The sequence below is a fragment of the Zingiber officinale genome, chromosome 8A (genome assembly GCF_018446385.1).
Source record: "Zingiber officinale cultivar Zhangliang chromosome 8A, Zo_v1.1, whole genome shotgun sequence".
Lineage (NCBI taxonomy): Eukaryota > Viridiplantae > Streptophyta > Magnoliopsida > Zingiberales > Zingiberaceae > Zingiber > Zingiber officinale.
Window position 1 is genome coordinate 10,446,356 of NC_056000.1, and position 18,345 is coordinate 10,464,700.

Below are 18,345 nucleotides of genomic sequence, written 5' to 3' on the forward strand. Positions count from 1 at the left end.
ATCGAGAGTCGCGCCGGCGACTATAAACCCTCCGGCCGGAAGACCGTCGAGCTCCGACGTTAAATATCGAGAGTCACCTCGGCGACTATAAACCCTCCGACCGGAAGACCGTCGAGCTCCGACGTTACATATCGAGAGTCACGTCGGCGACTCTGAACCCTCCGGCCGGAAGACCGTCGAGCTTCGACGTTAAATATCGAGAGTCGCGCCGGCGACTATAAACCCTCCGGCCGGAAGACCGTCGAGCTCCGACGTTAAATATCGAGAGTCGCACAGGCAACTATAAACCCTCCGGCCGGAAGACCGTCGAGCTCCGACGTTAAAAATCGAGAGTCGCACCGACGACTATAAACCCTCCGGCCGGAAGACCGTCGAGCTCCGACGTTAAATATCGAGAGTCGCATCGGCGACTATAAACCCTCCGGCTGGAAGACCGTCGAGCTTCAACGTTAAAAATTGAGAGTCGCGCCGGCGACTATAAACCCTCCGGTCGGAAGACCGTCGAGCTCCGACGTTAAATATCGAGAGTCGTGCCGGCGACTATAAACCCTCCGGCCGGAAGACCGTCGAGCTCCGACGTTAAATATCGAGAGTCGAACCGGCGACTATAAACCCTCCAACCGGAAGACCGTCAAGCTCCGACGTTCAATATCGAGAGTTGAACCGGCGACTATAAACCCTCCGGCCGGAAGACCGTCGAGCTCCGACGTTAAATATCGAGAGTCACGCCGACGACTATAAACCCTCCGGTCGGAAGAAGACAACAAAGAGCTCGACTCTTAAGTCGTTTGGCCGATCGTCCAAGTAACCAAAAGTACTTCGTGAACATCTTGCCAAAATCCCGTTTGCGAAACAGGATATATTCCGCCGAGCGGACTAGCTACGCAAAATACTTCGTAAAAAACCCCTTTCGAACACAAGAACAGTGGGATGAGAGGCGAATAACAAGGAGAAGAGGAACATGAACGGTAGTTAGCAAGCCAAGCGGACAGTACTCATATTGATTAGCAAAAGAAAAGGCAGGCTAAAGGATAGCATATTGTTAGAGAAATTAAGGCCGAGTGGCCGAATTACAAAACAAGGATAGTTTTTGCCGAGCGGCCTAATTACATGAAGACTTCTACACAAGAAAATCATAAATGTCCTTGGGGATGGAGGAGAGAAGCGCCACATAATCTTCGGCCGGGATAGTTGTGGAGTCGGGAAGCTGAGCCTTGGACTTCAGGTAGTCCGTTGTAGCAGTGATGGCAAGCTCAAAAGCATTATACATCCGCTCGCACACTTTTTTAGAAAATTCGGTCGAGCGGATGTAATTTAGCCTTAGGGTGGCGACTCGGCGAGGTTCCGCCTCTTGATATTCCTTGAAGGCGACTTGAGAAGCTTCGAGAGACTCCTGCAATGCCTTCAATTGTGTTTAATCGCCTCATCTGAGCGGCTTGCCTTCTCACCATCTAGCTGCTCCATCAGCTCCTTGACTCTTTGCTCCAGGCCCCGAGCCTCGACATTCTTCTTCTCCAGATCGGAGATAGCCGTTTTCTTCCGCTCGGTTGCTAGACTTATTTTGCGGTCCCGTGATTTGACCTGTCGCTCGAGCTCGGCTAGAGTATGGGCCTGATCAGCCGTCTTTTTTTGCTCAGCCGCCAACAGGTCTTGAGTCTTTTTCAGCTCTTTCTACAGCTCGACGTATGATGGGCCTTGAGAGCCGAGCGGGCCACCCGAAGCCTTCAACCTCTTTAGCTCCTCGTCCACCATAGCCAGACGATTGGAGACCGCGATCTCCTCCACCCATCGCTGACATAAGCAAGACTGTTAGTGGCCGATCGGAAAGAATACGTAAAAGACTTCAGAGAAAATATACTTACCCCAGTGGCCTGTTGCATATGGCTATTGGCCAGATTGCTGAGCGGAATCATAGCGACGCGTGCCCGAGCGTCGACCCACATTTCGGCTAGAGGCCCCTTCATTGTGATCATGTGCTCGGGCGCTGTAGGCCGAGCGGACTCGGGCATCAATTCTTCAGTGGGGAGGTGCAAGGAGACCCTGATTGTACGGTGCCGACCGGGGGTCGTCTAGGCAGAAGCCGGGGAAGGATCGGAGGCCGGCGCAAACATTTGGGACAAAATTGCTGAACGTTGAACTTGGCAGGCAGCGGGCGGAAGGACGCTGACTGGAACGACCTCGAGGGGGTCCGCGGACACGTCCAATTGGGACGGGGTCCGATCGGATGAGATGGCCTCCACCGCTGGGGCTTTGCCGCGAGAATCGGCGGTGGTCCGTTCGGCCGGCTGGACCGCGGAAGTAGCCGAGCGAAGAGGTGTCTCCACTCGGCGTCTCTTTTACCTGAGCGGGCGCTCTTCCTCTTGAGCGGAACCTTCCTCCCGAACGGAATGCTCTCAGCTAGCAGTTGCGCCAGCCGCTGGCTCCGGTAGAGAAGCCTGAGCGGCCGACTCCCCCGCATTGGTGTCGCTCTCTCCTTCGTGTGAGCCGACCGGCTCAATGCCGAGCGCCTCCATTGTTGGTTGCTACTCGGAAAACCTATAGGTTCCACTGTACAAAAATTTTGTACAAAGGTCTGAACCTTTTCCTAGCTACCATGTGTTCTTTTAAATTAAATTTTGGATCGCCTGCGGAACTTAACACGTTTGATCCAAAACTTAATCTATTTGTTCTTTTAGGTTTTGACTTGGATCTCCTGCGGAACTTAACACGTTCGACCCAAGTCTCCTTAAGTTATTAATTCCATTAAATATTAATTTCCATAATTGGTTCCCAGTACTGACGTGGCGAGGCACATGGCCTTCTTGGATATGGGAGCAACCACCACCGACTAGACAAAACCTTTTATAGAAAGCTAATATTTAATTTCCTAAAATAACTTTAGGTTAACCAAAGAGAACAATCAAATCACAAGGAAAAGAAAAACGAAAAAACACAACATCGAAAAATATATTCGAAATTCTAGAACGTAAGCCTCTTGTATTTGGTATTATTTCCATAAATAACTAGCATGATGCGGAAATAAAAATTACTAGTTATACCTTGTAGAAAAACCTCTTGATCTTCTACCGTATTCCTCTTCTAACCTCGGACGTTGTGTAGGCAACGATCTACCGAGATGAGAAACCACCAACCACCTTCTTCTCCTCCAAGCAAGGTTCGGCCACAAAGGAAAAGCTTCACCAAGGAGAAAAACCAAAATACTAACCAAGCTCCAAGAGATGCTAGCTTTCTCTCCTTCTTCTTCTTCTCCAAGTAGTATCCGGCCACCACAAGAGCTCCAAGGAAGGGAGAGAGGTTCGGCCACCACAAGAGGAAGAGAGGGAGAGGATGGCCGGCCACACCAAGGAACAAAAGAGGGAGAGAAAATAATAGAGGTTGTCTCATGAAGGCACCCCTACCCCTTCTTTTATATTCCTTGGCCTAGGCAAATTAGGAAATTTATTTACAATAAAATTTCCTTAATTTCCTTGACATGATTTATTTGAGAAAAATAAAATAAAATTTCCCAAATAAACTCTAATGGCCGGCCACATCAAGAGGAAGCAAATTGGACAAGTTTCAATCAACAATTAAAACTTTCCTTATTTGTTTCCGAAAATTTTAAAAATAAAATTTCTCTTTAAAAATCTCTTCATGATTAATAAAAGGAAATTTCTATAATTTTAATTTTATTAACATGTGAATAATTTTAAAGAGAAAAAAAAAACATCTCTCCAATCTACAAATAAGGAAAGAGATCTAATCTCTTTCTTTAATCTTTTGTAGATCTTTTACAAGAGAGATATTTTAATTTTAATTCTCTTTAAATTATATCTTCCACATAATAATAAAAATTAAAATTAAATTTCTTTTTTAATTTAATTTGGCCGGCCCTACTAGCTTGGATTCAAGCTAGGGCCGGCCACCCAATTTTATACCTAGCCCGGCCCTAGCGTGTTCCCAAGCTAGCTTAGCCGGCCCCTATTGGGTGGGTATTGAAGGTGGGTATAGGTGGGTATAGAACTCTATAAATAAGAGGCTACGATAGGGACCGAGAGGAGGAATTGGTTTTGGTCTCCCGATAAAATTAAGCATCCCGTGTTCGCCCCGAACACACAACTTAATTTTATCAATGATAATTCATTCCACTAGAGAACTATCATTGAACTACCGCACCAATCCCAAATTACATTTTTGGGCTCCTTCTTATTATGAGTGTGTTAGTCTCCCTGTGTTTAAGATATCGAATGTCCACTAATTAAGTGAGTTACTGACAACTCATTTAATTAATATCTAAGTCCAAGAGTAGTACCACTCAACCTTATTATCATGTCGGACTAAGTCCACCTGCAGGGTTTAACATGACAATCTTTATGAGCTCCTCTTGAGGACATTATCAACCTACTATCTCTAGGACACAGTTTCCTTCTATAATCAACAACACACACTATAAGTGATACCATTTCCCAACTTATCGGATTTATTGATTCATCGAACTAAATCTCACCCATTGATAAATTAAAGAAATAAATATCAAACATATGTGCTTGTTATTATATTAGGATTAAGAGCACACACTTCCATAATAACTGAGGTCTATGTTCCTTTATAAAGTCAGTATAAAAGAAATGACCTCTAATGGTCCTACTCAATACACTCTGAGTGTACTAGTGTAATTATATAGTCAAGATAAACTAATACCTAATTACACTACGACCTTCTAATGGTTTGTTCCTTTCCATTTTGGTCGTGAGCTTCTGTTTATAATTTATAAGGTACTGATAACATTATCTTCTGCATATGACACCACATGCTATGTTATCTACAATATAAATTAATTGAACAACTACAAACAAATGTAGATAAATTGACCAAATGTGATTCTTTATTTAACATGAATGTTTACAAAGCTTAGGCTTTCAGTATACACTCCAACAATCTCCCACTTATACTAATGACTAAGCTGCCATATCTTCTACCATACATCTGATTCCCATTCCCTCCACATGCCGATAGAAAGCTTCCGAAGGGCCTTAGTGAAAGGATCTCACAGGTTATCTGCGATGCAATCTTGGCGATGACAACTTCTCCTCGCTCACAATATCTCGTATCTAAACGTAGCCTATATGTTTACTTGCCTTATGAGCTCGTGGTTCCTTCGAGTTTGCTACACAGCTATTATCACAATAAATTGTGATGATTTTGGGCAAACCAGAATCACATCTAAGTCCATTAGAAAGTTCCCGAGCCATACCGCTTCTTTAGCTGCCTGCTGCTACATACTCAGCTTCCATGGTTGAGTCCGACACGCATTCGCTTAACACTCCTCCATGAAATGGCTCCACCTCCTAAAGTAAACACATAGCCTGATGTAGACTTACTGTTATCCCTATCGATTGAAATCAAGTGTAACCCACAGGGAGCGGATCGTCTGCTTGGTAAACTAGCATATAATCTCTAGTCCTTCTCGGTACTTTAATATATGCTTTACCGCAGTCCAATGTCCTTGTCCAGGTTACTCGATATCTGCTGACCATGCCCACGGCAAAATGGATATCCGGTCTCACATATAGCATTGCATACATTAGGCTTCCTACAAACCGAAGCATAAGGAACTGCTTTCATGTCTTCTATCTCTTTCGACGTCTTTGGAGACATCTCTTTAGACAGAGCTACTCCATGTCTAAAAGGTAAGAAACCTTTCTTGGAATCCTGCATGCTAAAACGAGCAAGGATTGTATCTATATATGAAGCTTGGGACAGACACAACATTCTTTTCTTGCGATCCCTTATCACTTTGATCCCAAGAATGTGTGCACACTCTCCTAAGTCCTTCATATCAAATTGTTTGGACAACCATACCCTTACGTCTGATAATACTTTGACATTGTTGCCAATTAACAAAATATTATCTACGTATAGTACAAGAAATACCACCACGTTTCCGTTACACTTTTTGTATACACAAGACTCATCCGGACACTGAATAAATCCATATGACTGGATTACTTCATTAAACCGGATGTTCCAAGACCTTGAAGCTTGCTTCAGTCCATAAATGGACCGATTGAGCTTGCACACTAGATGCTCTTTGCCTTTTTCAATGAACCCTTCTGGTTGCTTCATATGAATGTTCTCTTCAAGACTTCCATTAAGGAATGCCGTCTTGACATCCATTTGCCAAATCTCATAATCCATATGAGCAGCAATGGATAAGAGTATCCGGATAGACTTAAGCATGGCTACCGGTGAAAAGGTCTCCTCATAATCGATTCCCTCTTTCTGAGTGTACCCTTTCGCAACAAGCCTAGCTTTGAAGGTCTCTACCTTCCCGTCTGTCCCTCTTTTCCTTTTGTAGATCCACTTGCATCCAACGGCTTTTACACCATCGGTGGTTCTACAAGCTCCGGACTTTATTAGAGTACATAGACTCTATTTCGAATTCATTGCCTTTTGCCAAGATCGCATCTATATCTTGAAGTGCTTCGTCGTATGTTAGTGGATCGGGTTCATGTTTACCGGGACCAAGTCCAAGACTCTCCCAAAACATGAATCTTTCAGTGCCTTACAACCCTCCCACTACGACGAGGCCTTTAGTCTCGTGGTTGTGTATCATGTGTGACACGTGTTGCGCTCTTGTGGTACTTCATCTTGTACTGTTGGTACTGAAGTAGACATGTCCTCTCTAAGTTCTTCTAAAACAACTTTGCTACTGGGCTTGTGATCCATTATATAGTCTTCTTCTAAAAACCGGGCATTGGTGCTAACAATGACCTTCTGGTCTTTAGGACTATAAAATAAACCACCTTTCGTTCCTTTGGGATATCCTACAAACACGCGAACTTCTGTACGGGATTCTAACTTATCAGCATCTGGTTTCAGCACATGTGCTGGACTACCCCAAATCCGAATATGTCTTAGACTGGGCTTTCGCCCATTCCACAATTCTATGGGAGTAGAAGAAACTGATTTAGAAGGTACTAAGTTCAGAACGTATACTGCTGTTTCCAGAGCATATCCCCAAAATGAATTTGGCAATTCTAAATAACTCATCATTGATCTAACCATCTCCATAAGAGTCCTATTCCTTCGTTCTGCTACACCATTCTGTTGGGGTGTTCCAGGTGCAGACAATTGGGATTGAATCCCGACCTCTGATAAGTAATTCCTAAATTCTCTTAAGAGGTATTCGCCACCACGATCTGACCGTAGTGTCTTGATACTTTTACCTAGTCGTTTTTCCACATCAGCCTTGTATTCTTTGAACTTATCAAAGCACTCGGACTTACGGCGCATTAGGTAAATGTATCCATATCTTGAATAATCGTCTATGAAAGAGACAAAATATTCAAAACCTCCTCTTGCCTGGGCAGACATAGGACCACACAAATCAGAGTGAACCAACTCTAACACTTCTTTGGCTCTATACCCCTTGGCCTTGAACGACCTCTTGGTCATTTTACCTTCCAAGCAGGATTCACAAGTTGGAAAATTTTCCAACTCTAATGAACCCAAAAGTCCATCGGCTATAAGCCTCTGAATCCTACTTAAGTTAATATGACCAAGCCTTAGATGCCAAAGATATGCTTGGTTCATTTCCGAAGGTTCTTTTCTCTTATTAGAATTAGAAGATGAGTTATAAATTTCCATGTTTTGCTTTGTGGAAGAAATTGGATTTAAAGTATACAAATTGCCAACTAATGCACCAGAACAGATAATCACTTTATTTCTTTTAATAACTACATCGTTACCAAAGGAAACTGAATATCCATCTAAAAACAGTTTAGAAACTGAAATTAAATTCTTTCTAAAACTGGGTACATAAAGAGAATTTCTTAAAACCAAATTCCTATTTTTACTAAAAGATAAGTAGACGTCTCCCACTGCAACAGCTGCCACCTTAGTAGCATTGCCCATGTAGACGATAATTTCTCCTTCAGATAGTCGTCGGGTTTCCTGGAACCCCTGCGAGGAATTGCAGACATGATCAGTGGCTCCCGTATCTACACACCAGGTGCTGGTAGATAACACCGCTAAACATGTTTCAACAACTAGAGTATGAGATATACCTTTGTTTTGGTTCCTACGAGGACAGTCCGCCTTCCAATGTCACGACTACATGAAGCACTTGCCCTTGACTTCTTCATTCCAGACTTTAATCCCCGTACTCCGAGATTTATTCACTTTCTTTCTTGAACCTTTTTTCTTCTTCTTCTTTCCTTTCGGTTTAGAAGTAGAACCATTTTCGACATAGTGAATTTGAGCATTGTGACGAAATAATCCTTCACTGCTTGAAGTCAGTAGTTCCGCTAATGAATAAACCCTCTTATTCATATTATAGTTCAAACGGAACTGCCAAAACTTCTAGGTAGCGTTTGGAGGATCATATCGATCTGGGTTTCCCATCAATTTCTCCTCCAAGGATCCGTATCTCGTTCGGATAAGCCATCATCTTTAGGATATGATCCTCGGAGTACCCTCTTGCATGGTGGTTGTCATTATCTTTCTCATGGCTTCTTGCCTAGAAGCCCTATCCTGATGACCAAAGAGTTCCTTGAGATTATATCATAAATCGTTGGTAAATCTTGATGTCGATGTTGCAATACATTTGACATTGAAGCCAAAATGTAACACCGCGCCATCTCATCTGCTTTTACCCATTTCCTATGATATTTAATCTCCTCTTGGGTAGATTCACGATGGGTGCATCAGGACAAGATTCATATTTATAAACTGCAGTTAAGAACAATGTCCGTGTTTCTTTTCCAATCTATGTAGTTTGGTCCAGTAAGTCTATTCTGTTAGTATGATGGACAATGGGTTGAAAGACATCCTAAGAATCACAAATAACTTTTGGTCAGAACTCTAAATTTAGAATAATATTGATTCCTCAAACAATACTATTTTAAATTAACCAACACCTCATAACACCGTGAATTTTGTATGCCACGTTAGTGTGGACGTATACAAATTCAACATTTGTAAAAGGAGGGTTTTAACCCATTAATTTTATTATCTTGTCAACCTAACTTTTTGACAAATAAAATTAATAGTTGGTATCATTTGGTCACACAAATAATAGCAGTGACTCCGTTGGGGAGGATACTATTAGATGTGTCTAAGTGTATACCATTACTTGACACTAAGTCCATTAATAAGATTATGCCCCTTCCGTTGGGGAAGATCACACGCTCTTAATTAACTTCCTATAGTCATCCAAAAATGGAAGTCTGTTCTAGTGATCTGCAAACAAGCTCATCCGTTATGGAGGAAGGCACTCAGAGCCAACACGCAAGCTTATTTGCATCACTTACAAACCAGTAATGGAGACCATGGGATTTATTTAAAAATCCCTCTCCCACTTAGTTATTTATAAATGAGGAATTTTAACTATGCTAGTCTACTTTACTTGTAAACTAACATGCACACACAGCATAATATAAAAGCAATAGAGAAACTAATTTTCAACTATTATGGCTTTTATCTCTAGTTGTCCTCCGTGTGTTGTCATCCCAAGCTGCTGCCATATTTGGCCACCGCCACCGGGTCTAGCTGTCGCATCCATCTTGCTCCTTGTTCCGCTGCGCCTCTGGTCCTTAGAAGGTTCCACGCTTTGCAAGATTCGATCCGCGACATAAATAGAATTTTACATTTTGATCCTATATTCTATAAAAGGAATGTACATGTATCTAGATCAAAAATAAAATCCTAATAAAACTAAATACAGCTCCTACTGTATTTTAATACAATCATGCACACTCATATAAATGCCCTTGACATGTCCAAGGGTCCAATCACACACATAATAACTAAAAGCCATAATAGTTGGATCCTGCATCCACAAAGTTAGCACATCCTACTATTAACCTGCCTAAATTATGTATGACATGTGCATAATTAAACTAAATACCAAATACCAGAGGCAAAACCCCTAGACGATCCTTGTTGGTTGCTACTCGGAAAACCTATAGGTTCCACTGTACAAAAATTTTGTACAAAGGTCTGAACCTTTTCCTAGCTACCATGTGTTCTTTTAAATTAAATTTTGGATCGCCTGCGGAACTTAACACGTTTGATCCAAAACTTAATCTATTTGTTCTTTTAGGTTTTGACTTGGATCTCCTGCGGAACTTAACACGTTCGACCCAAGTCTCCTTAAGTTATTAATTCCATTAAATATTAATTTCTATAATTGGTTCCCAGTACTGACGTGGCGAGGCACATGACCTTCTTGGATATGGGAGCAACCACCACCGACTAGACAAAACCTTTTATAGAAAGCTAATATTTAATTTCCTAAAATAACTTTAGGTTAACCAAAGAGAACAATCAAATCACAAGGAAAAGAAAAACGAAAAAACACAACATCGAAAAATATATTCGAAATTCTAGAACGTAAGCCTCTTGTATTTGGTATTATTTCCATAAATAACTAGCATGATGCGGAAATAAAAATTACTAGTTATACCTTGTAGAAAAACCTCTTGATCTTCTACCGTATTCCTCTTCTAACCTCGGACGTTGTGTGGGCAACGATCTACCGAGATGAGAAACCACCAACCACCTTCTTCTCCTCCAAGCAAGGTTCGGCCACAAAGGAAAAGCTTCACCAAGGAGAAAAACCAAAATACTAACCAAGCTCCAAGAGATGCTAGCTTTCTCTCCTTCTTCTTTTTCTTCTCCAAGTAGTATCCGGCCACCACAAGAGCTCCAAGGAAGGGAGAGAGGTTCGGCCACCACAAGAGGAAGAGAGGGAGAGGATGGCCGGCCACACCAAGGAACAAAAGAGGGAGAGAAAATAATAGAGGTTGTCTCATGAAGGCACCCCTACCCCTTCTTTTATATTCCTTGGCCTAGGCAAATTAGGAAATTTATTTACAATAAAATTTCCTTAATTTCCTTAACATGATTTATTTGAGAAAAATAAAATAAAATTTCCCAAATAAACTCTAATGGCCGGCCACATCAAGAGGAAGCAAATTGGACAAGTTTCAATCAACAATTAAAACTTTCCTTATTTATTTCCGGAAATTTTAAAAATAAAATTTCTCTTTAAAAATCTCTTCATGGTTAATAAAAGGAAATTTCTATAATTTTAATTTTATTAACATGTGAATAATTTTAAAGAGAAAAAAAAACATCTCTCCAATCTACAAATAAGGAAAGAGATCTAATCTCTTTCTTTAATCTTTTGTAGATCTTTTACAAGAGAGATATTTTAATTTTAATTCTCTTTAAATTATATCTTCCACATAATAATAAAAATTAAAATTAAATTTCTTTTTTAATTTAATTTGGCCGGCCCTACTAGCTTGGGTTCAAGCTAGGCCACCCACCTTATAGGCCGGCCCTAGCTTGTTCCCAAGCTAGCTTGGCCGGCCCCTATTGGGTGGGTATAGAAGGTGGGTATAGGTGGGTATAGAACTCTATAAATAAGAGGCTACGATAGGGACCGAGAGGAGGAATTGGTTTTGGTCTCCCGATAAAATTAAGCATCCCGTGTTCGCCCCGAACACACAACTTAATTTTATCAATGATAATTCATTCCACTAGAGAACTATCATTGAACTACCACACCAATCCCAAATTACATTTTTGGGCTCCTTCTTATTATGAGTGTGTTAGTCTCCCTGTGTTTAAGATATCGAATGTCCACTAATTAAGTGAGTTACTGACAACTCATTTAATTAATATCTAAGTCCAAGAGTAGTACAACTCAACCTTATTATCATGTCGGACTAAGTCCACCTGTAGGGTTTAACATGACAATCTTTATGAGCTCCTCTTGAGGACATTATCAACCTAGTATCTCTAGGACACAGTTTCCTTCTATAATCAACAACACACACTATAAGTGATACCATTTCCCAACTTATCGGGTTTATTGATTCATCGAACTAAATCTCACCCATTGATAAATTAAAGAAATAAATATCAAACATATGTGTTTGTTATTATATTAGGATTAAGAGCACACACTTCCATAATAACTGAGGTCTATGTTCCTTTATAAAGTCAGTATAAAAGAAACGACCTCTAATGATCCTACTCAATACACTCTGAGTGTACTAGTGTAATTATATAGTCAAGATAAACTAATACCTAATTACACTACGACCTTCTAATGGTTTGTTCCTTTCTATTTTGGTCGTGAGCTTCTGTTTATAATTTATAAGGTACTGATAACATTATCTTCTGCATATGACACCACATGCTATGTTATCTACAATATAAATTAATTGAACAACTACAAACAAATGTAGATAAATTGACCAAATGTGATTCTTTATTTAACATGAATGTTTACAAAGCTTAGGCTTTCAGTATACACTCCAACATCCATCTCTTTGGCAGCTGCGGCCTCGAGCGCCGCCGCCTTCCTCTTCAAAATTCCAGCCATCACCGACTCCATGACAATGTTCGCTGCAAAGGAAAAAGGAGAAAATCAGTTAGCAATCAAGGCAAATGTACAAGTAAGATTCTTACCGAAGCCGCTCGGAAGGGGGGTCATGATCGAACTCAGGCCGAATATGTACATCACCCCTTCAGGCAGGAACTTAGTGATGTTAAACTTCAGACCGGATAACATGTTGGCGGCGTGAAGGTAGTCCGGTCGGGTCTTGAACCTTTTGAGCTCTGGGGAAATTGGCGGTCCGACCTGCCACTGGGTACGGAAGGGGGCCCGCTCGGGCATACGAAGGTAGAAGTAGAACTCTTTCCAATATTTATTGGAAGAGGGCAGTTTATTGAAAAAAACTAAACCGGGTCGAGCCTGGAACATGTATGTGCCCAGCTTGGACTGTTTAGGGTAATAAAAAAAGTAGAAAACCTCCGGTCGGAGGGGGATATTGTGGATTTTAAATAGGACGACAACGCCGCATAAAAGGCGGAAAGTGTTGGGGACTAGGTTTCCGAGCGGAATGTCGAAAAAGTTGCAAACTTCTACGATAAATGGATGGATGGGAAAGCGCAGACCGGCGACGAACTGGTCGCGAAAAACACAGAAAGCTCCGCGCGGCGGTTTGTGTGGCCGAGCGGAGGGGGAGGGTAATATAAGTTCAAAATCAGAAGGTATTTCGAAAGAGTCCATCAAAATATCGGCGTCGCGCCGATCGAAGCGCGACTCCATGGTGGTATACCGTGGGCCGAGAGTTTGGTCTTGAGGCTGAGAGGAACTAGCCATTGTCCGAGCGGACGAAACCAAAAAAGGCGGAGAAAGGCAGAAGATCGAAGAAAGAAGATGGCAAACGAAATAGTGCCCTGAGGACCAAAACTTGGGAAAAGAAAGGCAAAGAAAACACAGGAACCAAAGATCGAACAGAAAAAGAGCTTTACAGAGAAGAAGGAGGATCGACGAAGAACGAGGGATCGCCGGAAAAAGAGAACCGAAGCTGCCAGAGCACTGAAACGCCGAAGAAAGCTTCTGGGCACGCGAGAGCAGAAATGCGGCAAAGGCGGAGAAGGCGAAGGATTTATAGGGTTGAGCCCGAGCGGCCTCCACCGTCGGATTCAGGTCGCGAGAACCAGAGCACGCATCGCGCCGTCCATTTCAAACTAAGGCGGTCCCATCGAAGGTAACGCCGACGCCGTACACTGACGGCATCAGGGGTGCCACGTGGCATTCCATCACAGGAGAGCATTTAATAAGCGCCTTATCGAGGCACAGAGCGCGTGTTTGGCCTTAATATCGAAGATTGGCGCAAATGCCGAAGAGATCCGAGGAATGTTGCCGTTGACTGAACGTCGTAGCTACCCACGTGGGGGTCGAGCGGAAGATAGTTTCACGGAGACGTCGCACGGTGCAACTAACAATCCAGTCAGTCGGACTAATCGTCTCCTTCGACTAGACTTGAAGGGGAGGCAAGTGATCCGTCAGTAAGGACGGGGGACCCCCTTTGAGGGAAGTCAACGCCACGTGGAGGTCAAAGGTCAAACGGCCGACCGGAAAAGGGGGGGCCGACCGGCCGAACGGGGATTAAGCGGAAGCAAAGAACCCGACGAGGAGTCGGGTCTCCGACGCTCATGGTGAACAGGGTCGTCGGGCCGAGCGGGTAGCCCGCTCGGCCGAGGCATAAAGCAGTAATGCTGTGAACAGTTTCATCCGAGCACACGACTTGGAATCTCCCGAGCGGATCAGTACCTACGTCCGGTCGGACGTGATGGGACTGCCGAGCGGCCAGACGCTCGGCGCGGGAACAGAAGAGACAAAAGGGCAAGGGAAACATCGGGGGACATCTTCTGACAACAAGCGTGTTCGACGACTAATCCATATGTAGAAGTCTATGATGGAAGGTTCTACTGTCCCATCAGAGAGGTGCTCGGACTGTAGCAGTATGGTGTCAGGCAAGCTCCTCTGACAATCCCATACTGAGGTATGGTAAGAGGACACGTATTCGTCTCGGTATGTGTGCATAAGCTTCTTCACAGCTCTATATAAGGGTCCTCATACTTCGCCGGAGGTACGCAGTCTCTGATATTCGAAGCCACTTCATAGTTTCCTCTTGCTTGACTTGAGTGTCGGAGGGTCGTCGTCGGGAACCCTTTTCCGGCCCGACTTCCTTGTAGGTTCGCCGGAGATCCCTACGATCGGCCAGAGATCCACATCATCTGTTTGGAGAGCGTCACGTGTCCTGCGTCCATTAATTCAACGTTCGGACAGGATCACCCTATCTTTTCTATCCAATTACTTTTCTTACAATCCTTTTGCCTTGAGAGTTTTATAATTTTCAATAAAATGCATTAAATCAATTACCCATAAACTACTAAACCTGAGTTGGTGCTATGCCGATGGTTTGATCGATGAACGGCTTTCCATCTTCCCATATACATCACTGCCCTGCATGCTCATTCAATCTTAATTCTCCGCTGTACGATTATCGCCACAACCTCGAACTACATATATATACGATGTGATGTAACATCTCAGTTACGTTTTCCTTCCCTGTTCATTTCAGGACCATATGACTATATACATGTCAGGGCGCGGTCAAAGATGGATCGACGAGCTCCACAACACGAGCAGATCAGCAACATCCAAATTGAGGCCATCAGTGTCAGTAAATCCCCACGTTGACCCGTCCCTCTCACCGCCACGCACCAGTCTGAAGAATGCATGCATGAGGCTGCAGCGAGTAACGACGATGACGACGACAGGAACCAGAGGGGGCATGGCGATTGCACAGCGTATGATCCGCGTCACGCACGCAGTCTATGGCTCATGAGACACTGACATGACAGTGGAGGCTTGACGTCACGGCCTCGATGCATCTGATCAAGCTTCGTTCGTTCAACACTGCATGCGGTGATCAATGCCCCACACATCTCTAGCTAGTGTCGCCGTGCATGCACGGTGACATGACAAATAAGATGCATAGGGACACAAGTACGTACCTTGAAGAGGGAGATGAAGACATGACCAAGCAGGGGTGAATTGAGAGTCGCGATGATGAACGTATGATATATAGAAATGGTGCCGTGCCGGGTGGGGTTTCCTCGCTGAATGCATTCGCTTCCTCTCTGCCGCACGCGCAGAGGGGGGCTTCACATGATGCCACGAGATATAGTACCATGTTTGCTGCAAAAAAATAGTCGAATCAAGGAACATGGAAGGGATGGTTACACGTGATTCACAATTGTGCAATCCTTTTTTTGTTTTTTGAATTTGTTTTTGATCTCCCAAATATTATATATTGTTAACAATGGAATGTAATTAATATAATTTGGCATATATATAAAATAAAAATAAGCAAAGGCGCCAGTGCTCCTGTTGCATGATGCAGCAAATTGCGAATCTAGGCATACGCATAGGGTAAGGAGAGGTACTGATCTGCTTTGTCGATTAGGACTTCACAGTGTGAGTAATGACAAAGGTCCCGATCAGGAAATCTTGTGTCTCGCCTCTTGTTTGCTGTGGAAAACTGTAGCTGCTACTGTATTTCTAAAGTGCAATTTTAACTTTGGAAACCGAATCCTGGTGTTGTGTGTGTGTTTTTTTTCAATTTTTTATCAAAGATCCCGCTAGAGAATGTTGGAAAAGATTCCCACAGTGTAAGCTTCAGGGGAGCTGTCATATCATTTCATATCATATGGGTTTCCGGCCTAGTTAAACTTACATTGCCTTTCGGACTTAGTTTAGTCATCTACAGCCTTAACTAATTGCATCTTAATTAATTGCTTAATCCGACTGAAGTCTCGTCTTGTGCATACTAGTTTATCTCATGCGTTTTGTGTTTGCATAGAGCAGAGGAACACAGAAGAGAAAATTTCAAAAATTAGACTGCTAGTCGAAGGATCTTTTTGTGAAGAAAGAATGCTTGAGTTTCATACATGTCTTGGCAATGTGTTAATCTAGTCACGTAGTGTCTTATTGATATATATTTTTTATTTTATACAGAAAAATTATTTGGGCTTTAGCTACTTTTGATGACACAAATTACAAATTACAAACTAATTGGAATCTCCTCGTTCTACACCTTTTAGCTTACAAGGGGTTAGAAAATGCTTCATGTGAACCTCATGCATGTTTTGCTATTGATGTAAAATAAATTAATGATCTGTTAGACTGAGATTTTCGGAACATGATATTGTAATTTGACCTTAATTACAAGGACAGAGGCAGACAGAACTCTCATCGGACAGAAGGATAATTAGTACTGTTATTTTTTATCCTTTTCCTATCAGAGAGACAAAGAAGATCTAGTGCTGAATTTGTCATGTATCGAGAACTAGGCGTATATATATATATCATGACCCTAATTCCAAAGCAGTATTCAAAATTAATATATCATTACAAAAAATATATCTATTAATCTTTCTGGGTCGATGCCAAAAAGAGTGAGTTGGGTTTAGAGGGGGAGGATGTCCTTGTTCTTGTTCTTCGAGAGCCTTTTCCATGCTTCAGATATGTGAAGAGCTGTCTTGATGGCATCAGCGCTGGAGCCAAGAAGACCTTTCCCTGAAAAGCCTACAAAATAGATGCCACCTTCCCCTCCTTGGCACCCACTGGGGAATTCATTTTTGGGCTTCCCTTCAGCCGAGAGAAGATCCATGTCCTGTACGAGGCAAAATCCATTAATTTGGAAGTTTATCATAAGAATAAGATGAATTAATTAGTGAGTGAAAGGAGCTGAATGCATGCCTTGAGCCAGGAAGGGAGATTGGTCCTGTACCCAGTTGCAAAGATCACAGAGTCGAATTCCATTTCTTCTCCATCAACAAATCTGGCGCCATTGTTTGTGAGGCCCTCCACTTCACGTACAATCTGCCATTATGTATAGATATAAATATAGAATTGAAAAGTTAAAAACAATAACAAATTAACAGAAGTAATTAATCGCTACCTTGATCTTGCCGCTTTTGATCAGTGAACAGGCTCCAACATCCAGAACAGGTGTTTTGCCAATGGTGTTCTTGAGCTCCAAAGGACCCAACTTAGGCCTCTTCAGGCCAAACTTCTCGGTGTCTCCGATGATCATTTTGGCCATTATTACCAAGAACTTATCCACCATTCTCGTGGGCAACCATCGGAGCAACTTAATGGCGAGCCCAAATGTAGAGACTCCCAGCATCTTCCTTGGTAGAACATGTACCTGCAGTTGTCGCTCCGATTAATATATAAATCATGAATTAATATTGGTGATCGCCCAGAATTAATCGATCGTATTTAAAAACAAAAATTTACCTCATTTCTCACTGACAAGAAAGGCAATGCTCCATGGTCACACAAGTCCACACATATCTCCATACCAGAATTGCCACACCCCACCACCAGCACCTTCTTCGACTTAAATTCTTTCCCGCTATTGTACTCGCTCGAGTGCAACACGCTCCCCTCGAACCCCTTCAACCCCTTCACCTCCGGCCACACCGCCTCCGCATTCTCCCCCGTCGACACCACGAGCCACGGCGAGGCCAAGTGCTCCACCACTGGGAGATCATAGGGGCTCCTTCGCACGGTGGTGACTCTCCAGAGGGAGGCCGCGCGGTCGAAGCGGGCGTCGACGACCTCGCAAGAGAAGAGCGGACAGAGGGAGAAGTGGGCCGAGTAAGCGTGGAGGTAGTCGAGGAACTGGTCCCTGGAAAGGTACTCCGGGAAGTGAGCAGGGAAGGGGAGGTGGGGAAGCTGGCAGAATGCCTTAGGGAGGTGGAGGTTGAGGCGGTCGTAGGTGCGGTGGCGCCACAGGCTGGCGATGCCGTCCGACTTCTCGACGACGACCGCAGGAACAGAGAGCTGGTGGAGCGAGGCGGCGACGGCGAGGCCCGACGGCCCGGCGCCGACCACGATAGGACGATATCGATGATGCATTAATGTGTCAGTACTCATCTTTGTAGATTGTAGTAACGAGCTAGCTCTCACACCAAAAATTT

At 43.2% G+C, this 18,345-nt stretch overlaps 1 protein-coding gene across 1 annotated transcript; it reads right to left on the reverse strand.

Annotated features, from left to right (window-relative positions):
• Positions 1-16,823: 16,823 nt before the first annotated feature.
• LOC122010502 (indole-3-pyruvate monooxygenase YUCCA8-like) lies at positions 16,824-18,301 on the reverse strand. The gene is made up of 4 exons (XM_042567039.1): positions 17,660-18,301; positions 17,319-17,567; positions 17,117-17,239; positions 16,824-17,030 (listed from the first exon to the last, which is right to left on the reverse strand). Exons 1-4 carry the CDS (start codon positions 18,299-18,301, stop codon positions 16,824-16,826), a joined length of 1,221 nt encoding a protein of 406 aa, XP_042422973.1.
• Between the last annotated feature and the right edge of the window lie 44 nt (positions 18,302-18,345).